This window comes from Trichoderma citrinoviride (genome assembly GCF_003025115.1).
Source record: "Trichoderma citrinoviride strain TUCIM 6016 unplaced genomic scaffold BBK36scaffold_12, whole genome shotgun sequence".
Lineage (NCBI taxonomy): Eukaryota > Fungi > Ascomycota > Sordariomycetes > Hypocreales > Hypocreaceae > Trichoderma > Trichoderma citrinoviride.
This window is the reverse complement of record NW_020194720.1, coordinates 1,163,484-1,173,189: the sequence shown is the minus strand read 5'-3', so window position 1 is coordinate 1,173,189 and position 9,706 is coordinate 1,163,484. Positions and strand designations below refer to the sequence as shown.

At 54.3% G+C, this 9,706-nt stretch overlaps 2 protein-coding genes across 2 annotated transcripts; both read left to right on the top strand.

Annotated features, from left to right (window-relative positions):
• Window positions 1–4,672: 4,672 nt before the first annotated feature.
• Window positions 4,673–7,431, top strand: BBK36DRAFT_1125180 (hypothetical protein; the record flags this gene model as incomplete). Its single annotated transcript, XM_024891253.1, has 3 exons — window positions 4,673–6,033; window positions 6,079–6,753; window positions 6,813–7,431. The coding sequence occupies 3 exons, from the start codon at window positions 4,673–4,675 to the stop codon at window positions 7,429–7,431; spliced, it is 2,655 nt and encodes an 884-aa protein (XP_024747238.1).
• Window positions 7,432–8,680: 1,249 nt separating this feature from the next.
• On the top strand, window positions 8,681–9,680 carry BBK36DRAFT_1143621 (hypothetical protein; the record flags this gene model as incomplete). Its single annotated transcript, XM_024893612.1, has 3 exons — window positions 8,681–8,720; window positions 8,803–8,938; window positions 9,200–9,680. 3 exons carry the CDS (start codon window positions 8,681–8,683, stop codon window positions 9,678–9,680), a joined length of 657 nt encoding a protein of 218 aa, XP_024747237.1.
• Between the last annotated feature and the right edge of the window lie 26 nt (window positions 9,681–9,706).

Genomic DNA, 9,706 nt, shown 5'->3' with positions numbered 1-9,706 from the left:
CTGCTGAATAGTCCGATCTCAGCATGCTGAAGTCCTGGGAGAGTTTTAACTACCAGGCAGAATTGGATGCAATATTACGTTCTTCCCTCACCAAAGGGGGGGCAAAAACGAGAGTCATGCACCAGGAAATTGCTTGTACAAATCCCACCCAGACCGGTCACGGAGTTGTTTCTTGTACCTGCTCCATACGTTATACCCTGTCGTGCTTCTGTCTTGGCCCTGCAGGCGAAAAGCAAACAAGAGCGCAGTCTCCCCCGTTCCTGGAGGCGCGACTAAGGTAATAAGGCGAAAATGGAATCAACCGTAAGGCAAGCAATAAGTGGGATTATCAGAATAGGTCAGGCCAGTTCGGGTCGGGTAAGGAAAACCAGGTAAAGCGTAAGGTAGGTAAGGTCAGGTTGGTTAAGTGGTGGTAGCATCAAGGTTACGCAGATGCGACGCTGTTTGTCACCATTGGCAGCAAGCAAGTTCGGGGATGCCGGCGTTGAGCGGGCAATGCTCATACTACATCATGTACTGCAGCTCATATTTGACGACCATTTACTAAGAAGAGGAAGAGAAGAATAAGACGAAGGAAAGAACAGAAAAAGGAAGGAAAATCTCGGTAGAAGGACGCATTGCCTCCTTTGCCCAAGAAATGAGATCCAAGTCCCTGCAAAGATGCGTGGTCGATGATGAACCTGCACCTGGTTAAATGTCGATCTTGCGACACTGTCCACCAAGGGCCCGAATCGACTTACACCCATACCATGCGGTGACACGAATCGCCATGGCCCATCTTTTCCTCTCTTTTCCTTCTTCCTTTGCTTCCTTCTCATCAGATCCTAGCAAACATGCACAGGTTTGCTCTCGTGCTCTCCACCTTTGCACCGGCATCTCGAAACCAGGGCGCCAGGGGGAGCCCATGGCTTGCAAGCACAACGTACCAGGGAAGCCCTTTTGCAATTACTACCTACTTGTACTACTACCTATGGGACCCTCATTCAGCAACAAAACTCCGTATAAATCGATTGATTAGCGTGGAGCTCGCCGTCTAGATGCCTGTCCTGCCCGACCCTGCCTTGGCGGTATGGTATGAGAATTGACATGACATGCAGGACAAATCTCACGAGCGGAAAGAATTGAACGGCGGCCAGTTTGTGCATGCGACCAGAGTCAAGATACGGCATGGAGACACAAAAACCTCCTAAATGCTCCTTGGGTGCTCGGATACTGATGGACATGTCCAGGGCCCTGGGTGGTGCCACAGTGCAGACGAGATGTCGTTCAGTTCTAGGACCATTCGTCCGGCATTTGATGAATCTGCATCCAATGACAACTTTGAGACCACCGAGAGAAGAGAGAGTACCCAAATCCCTCGTCCTCTTCTGGCCAGCCAAGTGCTGAGAACCGAATCACACCACATGCACGACATCCCGCTGCCCATCTCCTCACCGTGAGATGCAAACTAAGGCCTGGGCAAACTCCCCCATTTCTCCTTTTCTCTCCAATCCAATGCAGCGCCCATCCAGCTTCGAGCCTTTTGTGCAGGCCCGGTTCCACGGCCACCTCGGGCCGCCACCTGGTCCAGCCCACATCGGCTGCCCTAGGCTCCATCGTCATCTCGACACTTGTTGCTTGGCTCGGAGCGCTGCGAGGGGACGAAGAGAAAGAGGAAGGTTCAGCGTCAGCAGCTGCGGTTGGTCCCTCGGCGACGTTCTGGATGGCTGAGCTGACATTTTCTATTTGGCCTCTTGTAGATGCTTCCCTCGCCTTCTGCCTCTTGTACTCTCTCTGACTTCAAGATCTTACCCGCGGGCACCACCTCCCGCCATCATCCGACAGAATCAACCTGCGGCGCATGTAAGTTCTCTGTGTGCCTTTTGGGCGTTCTGTGCCAGAGCCCTCCTCCAACCCGTCCGTAATGAACCCACCACCCATCCACCCACTTCCCCCCTGTTAGCCCTCCCATCTCCATGTTGGCTTTGCCTCTCCGTACCGTACCAAAAGTGTTAGCGCCCTCCTCATCCTTCATGCTTTGGCGAACAGGGAGAGAGGCGGAGAGCAGAATACGGTGGACCGTAAAGTTGGAAAAGAGCGAGAAAGGCGAGAGACGCAGAGAAGAGCAAACAGGAGATGGGAAAAAGCATAATTGCGACGCCGTCTCCTCTTTGCAAGCCTCTCGCGGACGCCATCATGGGCCGTCGTTCCAGCTTCTCCATATTATGAGACGACGTTTTCTGCAGTCTGCCTGCATGGCTCTCTTCCCCTCTCTTTTGGGGGAGCCCATCTCCACCCTCCCAGCGACGGCCAGCCTATCCGGATCGCCTAGTTGAGTGTCTGGCTGCAGCTCACACGGTCCGGCGAGGTATCTCGTGGCCTTCTGGAGCGCTCTGCCTGTGGAATTAACCTCGAGCTTGCGGTAGTGCTTGCAAGGGAGCTGAGAAGAGCCGGAGGATGCCACTGTCTGTCTGGTGTGCTGTGTACAAAGTATCTGCCAGCTTGGGCGAGTACAGCCTTGTACCTACTCCAAGCTGTGGGCGTATCGGAACAGGATCTGCTTCTGCTCTCTGTTATCCGGCTCTCTCTGTCCTTGTCCCATTGAACGCCTTGCCATTCGCGGCATTCATTCTCATGAACAGCATCTTGCACAACTGAGCAGCTCTCCAGTAATACTCCTAGGTAGATGCATCATCTTAGCAGTTCTATTGATATGTAATTCCACCTGCAAACTGCCCCATGCTGCCCACCCCCCGTCAAATCTCCATTCAACCTCCTGGCTCCTTGCATCTGCCGCAACTTCCCTTGTGCTGCAGCGCAAATGCGACGGTACCTGGCGGTTCGTACCTCCTCCAGCGCCGCGTGCCCCGTGCGTCGGGCGACCAGGGGACCCCCTCAGCGCTAGAGCCCGCTCTGCCCAGCGCTGTGCAGCGGCTCCAGTGCTGCTCCAGTGCTGCTCCAGTGCTGCTCCGACGCCCCCTCACCTCCCCCGAGAACCTGCTGCAGAGGGTACCTCGGGGTACTCCGGCCCCCCATCCAGCTACAGCGCCCACGCCACTGACCACTGACCTGCCCTGGGGCCTCTCGCTCGTCTCTCCACCGGTTGAAAACGTCGACGCTTGCGCCGGCCATTCTTCCAACTTCGTCGCGAACCTCTCGACCTTTCCCCCCACCTGCCATACGAAGACCGCGACGCCTTCAGAAGAAGCTCAAGTGACTCGAGCTTAACCTCTTGCCACAGTCCCGACGCTCTTCCTCTTTCATCTCCCGCTCACCTCTTGTTTCTTTCATTTCACTTTACATCTCCCCAGACAAGACATCGGTCCCGCATCGCCGAGCACAGTCGTCCCGCGATCGATCCCTCGGCCCCTGTACCTCTTCGTCTTGCAGCGCCTTGCCGAAGCTGCTGCCAAAAAGTACGGCTCTTGCGCTGGCGTCGTGCGTTGTCAGCCTTTGCTGCGCTTGGATTGGCGAGTCCCGGGGCCTCTAGCAGGAGAATCATGGGCCTCGACTGGCACAAGGCGCTTCTCCAGCTCTAGCAACACCATTGCCTCCCCTTCGTCTGCCCGCCGCTCGCCCATTTCCAGCGGCTGCGGATGCGTGCAAGGACGGAGCACATCTCGTCTGGTTCCCTCTCTCCTTACAGCCCAAATCCCTGCCCCCCTCCCCCAAACCGTCTCACACTCTCCGTTGTCGTCTTCTCTCTTCTCTCTTCTCTCTCTCTTTCGGGTCCTGGTTTAGACGCGCCGGCTTAGAAGTTGCTATACCCTCGGATATCGTCTCTCTCTTCCCGGGTCCATCGTCTACTTCAGGCCTCTCCTAATTCCCACCGACCGCCCAACTTCGTCACTGCCGCACCCAACCAGAGCGACCAGCATCTGCCGCGACACCATCGACACCCGGCACATCTTTCGCCATTCGCCACCAAAAAACCTTCATCGGCCTGTCGCGTCCGCTTCCAGTCGCTCTCGGGCTGGCCATCTATTTCCTCTCTGTCTCTCCGTATAGAGCTTTCTTTTTCCATTTGATTCCCCACATAGACCGTACCTGACTTTGTGACTGGTAAGTGAGATGCTCCTTGGGCCTCAGCTGGCATCACACCAGTCCCGACGCCATTCTCCCTTGTCTCTCCCCCCCGCAACTCTATGCACTTGCGGCAACCGAAGCGGCGGCAAAGGGCCTCGTCGATCAGATTGAAGCCTTCGCTGAGGCGGACAATCCCATCATTGCGCTCCTGTTTGTGCATCGGCCGGTTGCTCGAATTACATCATTCGCCGAGATTCCGTGCTGTCGTCGTTCGAGACATCTCGCCATACCTGCACCGATTGGGCTTATCACGTTCTGGACCGATGCGCTAACAAGCTGGCAGTTTTCCATCCTTCTTTTTCGAATTTCTTCCTCGAGAGTTATTTCCGTTCTATAAACTTCAAATACTTCCGACCACCTTCTTCTCGCATCTACAATCTACCAGTTGGCACCGCTGCCCAGAGACCTCACGTGCTGAATCTCTCCGCCTGAAACCCTGAACCTTTCCCTTCGTCCTACATCGCCGACTGGGCTTTGGAACGTCTCTCCTCTGTATCTATATACCGAATCAGTCACCACTCGGGAAAGGATCACGCACGCGAGCAAAAGCGACTCTACCCGAAATACACGAAATCACCTCTAGACTCGACTTTCGACCAGACCGACCATGAGTTCGAACGCAGTCAAGAACGGCTCATCGGCGAGACTGAACCAGGCGCCCTCGAACCAGTCACTGCTACTGGAGAAGGTGAATGCCAGGACATCGACCCCCGATTCCGAAGCGCTCGCAAGCTCCGAAGACGAAGGCGATCATCGCCACGAAGCCTCCCAATCCCTGGCACAGCCCGTGAAGCCGGTTCGCCGGGCCTCTTGGCTGAACGATACATCTGCACCCCTCAGCCGACCTCGGAAGGGATCCTTCGCGAGCAATTCCATGTCTCCCACCACATCCCACCCCAGCACTCCCTCCATCGAAACGGGGGCGGGAGCTTGGGGATCTCATTCCACTACATCAGTCATGGGCCGCGGCCCAGGGTCAAACTTCCCATGGGGGACTGGCATCTGGAATAACGATCGCAAAGACCCCCCAGCGAGACTCAGTGAAGTTCTTCCGTCTCCCACCTCGACGGTGCCCCCCGGAGCTGGAAACAACTCCTTCTTTGGCCCAGATCCTGGTCTTACTCCCACTACCTCGGCCTCCCGAGAGCCGGGCACCAACTCGCAGATTCCCTTTCCCATCCCGCTCCACCCCACTCCGAAGACCTACCGCTCGCAATCGTATTCCGCTGGACAGCTGGATCCTGAGACGTCACCGGGCTCTGGAATGAGCTCTTCGACGCTCCTCGGCCGAGCCCGCTATCCTACTCTCCAGCACCGACCCTCTCGGCCTAGCATGCTCAGTGAGATGGCCAGTGACGGGACCATGCTCGGAAAGGTCAAGGAGGTGGAGGATGACGACGACGAGGAGTCGTCGGAGTCGCTCCAGGGCTCGTTCCACCAGAGTGCCGAGTCCAAGACGATTGAGATGCTTGCACGGGAGAATGCCATGCTCAGGCAGCAACAACAGCAGCATCAGTATGGCAGCCGCCTTCGCCAGCGAGGTGCTCCTGGATCCTACCATGGCAACGGATACCCTCTTCGAGAGTTCGTTCCCGAGGAAGACTACGCCATCGATGAGCTCGACGAGTCGAATGACGGCGAAGCTATCGCCAGACGGGCGACCGAGAGGCGAATGAGCGAGTTTGGTACCGCAGGCCCATATCGCAACCCCATGGGCTATGACGCGCAGAAGGGGGTGCCCACACTGAAGAAGGCTCTTTGGTCCAGCTCCCCCAGCTATTTTGCCAACGACTTTTCTCAAAGCAGGCGACACTCCTTTGCCAACATGCCTACCCGACAGGGCTCCATCAGCTCCATTGCCGATTCGGTCGCCACGTTGGAGGCCCCCAACCCTGACAATCAGCTCAATCAAGGCTACCCGGGGAGCTATTCGGACAACGCCGCCTTTGGAGGTGCGAATAACGGTAGGTTACAAGCAGAAGCAATCAGACGGTATCGCGCCGCTACTGACAGATCTATTGCAGCCAACTTCTTTCCCGGAGGTGGCAACATGGCAGGCTCTATTCCTTCTGCATTCGGCAACCCCTACATGTCCCAGTATGGCATGCACAACCAGTTCGCCAATCGGCCGCCATCCCCCCATCGTAACGTGTACAGCGTGGGGCAGCCGAGACACAATCAGCTTTTGCATGTCGTCCTTTTCAAGTGCGCCAGGGCAGATGTGTTTTACATTCAGGAGGGAACCGGGCTTACTGTCAAGCCTGGTGACCTGGTCATTGTAGAGGCTGATCGGGGCACTGACTTGGGCACTGTCGCACGCGACAACGTCGATTGGCAGACGGCCAAGGAGCTCAAGGAGCATTATGCAGAGGAGCAATACAAGTGGCTGATGATGTATTCTCAAAACGCCGCGGCTGCCCAAGAAGGCTCAGGGGCAGGTCTCCTGGCTTCGTCCAATGGCCTTCAAGGTAGCGCGATTGGCGGGATGGGACCACCGAATCAACATCACATGCAAGAGCCAAGCGCTGGCGAGCTTCGACCCAAGCTCATCAAGCGGCTTGCTCAGAATCACGAAATTCACTCCCTCAGGGACAAAGAAGGCCAGGAGGCCAAGGCGAAGCGAGTGTGCATGCAGAAGGTCAAAGAGCATGGCCTTAACATGGAGATTCTCGACGCTGAGTTCCAAATGTAAGTTTTACCTCGTGTCTATGGCGAGGTGATGGCATATTGACTGACCGAATCTCTAGGGACTGGAAGAAGTTGACCTTTTACTACTTCGCCGACTCCTACATTAACTTCAACTCCCTCGTCACGGACCTTTTCAAGATCTACAAAACGCGCATCTGGATGTCTGCTATCAACCCGGCTTCTTTTGCGAGTCCTACTCTGGGGATCCAGGCACCGAGCGGGGTTGGACCAGGTGCCGTTGGCGTTGGTCGCGGTGCCAATGCCAATGACCGCCGCCAGAACCAGACCTCGCAGCAAGAACAGCAGTCGCAGGCCTTTGCCGGGGCGGCCCAAGTACGAGGAATGCGATCCGGCTATGCCCAGCCCCAGATGGCTGCGGATCGACAGGGGCCTCCGGCCACCGGTTTCCCGCCCTCCAACTACGCGTATGGAACTGCTGGTGCCTTTGGAAATGCACGGATGAATGGTGGATACACCTTGGGCATCAACCAGGGTGTCGATCCCTTTGCCGGCACTGGTGGATTCCCCCAGTCGGGCGATTTGCACTCCATCCGCCAACGATTTCCGACCTCCCAAACCATGCCGTCTCCCGGCCCTCACTCTCAAGGCGTGACTGCCATGTCTCCCCCCAACGACTGGACGGCTTCTTTCCAGGGCCTTTCTCTCAACACTCACTGAATATTGGACGGCAGAACTTGGACGAATGATCGCACGATTAGACTACAACATTCGTTTCTCTTTTTGGGTTTCTTTTTTGGGGCGCGCCGATTGCTACAACTTCTAAAGGATATTGAACGATAATGAAAGAACAAAAGAAGACAAAACATTTCTTTTTTGCAACACGCCTGGCCTATTCTTCACAAGTCTTACTTTCTCCTCCGGCAACGGCGGTGCTCAATGTGTACACCACAGGGGGCGGAACAAAGTTGGTATTGAGTAGAGGGGCCCTTCTCCGCGAGGCCTCTCCCGCGACTGTCGTTACCTCTTGAACATCACTTTTCTTTTTTTTTTCTATATACATACATATATACACATATCAACCCTCTTTGACTCTGGTACGGATAAGGGGTTTGGCTACTGGGCATGCGAGATCGAAAGAAATGGGGAAACGGGTATGGTTTTGCTTTCGCTTCCCCCTTGGCTGAGAAATTATAGACAGAGATTTTTAAGTTTTACGCATGCATGCCTGTAACTAATACACTATTCAAAAAAGGAAAACGGATTGGGTATGGCTAATGCCATGTACGACAAGAAAGACCTTTTTGTGAATTTTATCTTCTATTCATGTTCTTTCTTATGTCTAGTCTTTACGACGAACGGCAGTATGTTTCTTCCGCTATTAGGTCTTTTATACAGAATTTGGAATGCAATAGTCTGTGCTTATTCATGTGGGAATTCTTACTTTAAAGAAAATATGATTTTGCTATTGACTTTATGATTGACTGCCCTTTAAGGTGACGCGAGGTTCTGAATGTGTTGCCGTAGAGCTCTGAGGCCGTCTTTGACCGCTTGGCGGCAGAAGCGTAGAAATGCATGAAGGCAATGAGAAGGCGCTCCGTGAGCACAAATCTAATCATCGTTCTCTACACAGGTTTACTTGCTTAGGCAACTTACAGAACGCTGTTTTCAAGAGCTGCAGCAAAACCATTGACCTCGGTGCTGTATTCAATTCGAACACTGCACTACGTGCGTTGTCGGTACAGGGTACCTTATGTCGTCATGCTTGTCTTGCTGGGCAAGTCCTCGGCTGGAGGAAGGCACGACGCAGGCTCCCTTCCTCGATAATCCGTGAACTGCAAATCTCGCGGTCGAATCTCTTCTTCTATAATGATGTGCCGCTTCATTCTGCCTGCGAACTCTCTGTATACAGCACATTGAACAGCATTTCTCATTACTTTAGTATACGGTTCACTGTTTCGCCTCAAACATGCCAGCGAGAACCCGCAAAAGAAAAACGTCAGAGGACGGTAAGTCTGCGAATCCTAGTACGATGTGCAATTTTTGTGCGCCTGAAACTGCCTAGCTAATATGCTATATCTACGAGTATAGAGGAAGCAGGTACGGAGCAAGTCGCCAAGCCTGCGAGCAAGACGGCTCGGACGACCAAGAGAAAGCCCAAAGCCGCCCAGGAACAGTCGTCGAAGAGCGATACAGGGGCTTTGAAGAAAGGGCGGACGGGCGCCAAGTAAGACAGACCTGTGATCTGATGTGTGGCGATTGCATTGATTCTAACAATTACTTTGAAGGAGTGGTACAACTGCAGGTGGAAAGAAGCAGACAAAGCCTTCCGCTGCTGCGGCGAAGAGGGAGATACACAAACAAGCAGACGAGTTGCTCCGTATGCTGGAAAGATCGGATGACATTGGGTGATTCCTTCTTTCTTTCATATCCTGGTATTGCCGTTGCCTTGAGTGTCCTTTGATGCTAATGGTTGATCATGTCAAAGGTCACAGAAGGGATCTGGCACTGCTAGAGGCAGTGTGTTCAGCGCCAAGGTCGATGCGATTCTCAAAGATGGTGGCGACCTTGGATTCAACAAGGGAGCTGATACACGGTGCGTGGTTTATGAGAGTGTACGTGGACATATAAAGCACTTGCGAGAGTTGATGGACGAATTCGACACTGTCAACAAGAGCTCCATCAACATCAGGAAGCCTACCGAGGGCCAGCAGTGGGCTCAAGATGCACAAGATGTGGCAAAGGTGGACAAAAAGGCAATGGAAGTTGCTATCCAGATGCTCAACAGCGTTGTGATTGCCGGAGAGTACGCAAGTCCTTTGCGCGCATCACCAGGCTCTGGCAGTGAGGTCGAGCAGGCCGCTTGGAGGTGGCTGCAAGGTGGCATGCCAGCAGCCGAGGACACTTGGGGATCGACGGCACGAGAGACTGTCCGGGCGTTTGCGGGAATTACCAAGCTTTTGTCATGATCTAGACTCATCAAGATCAATATACC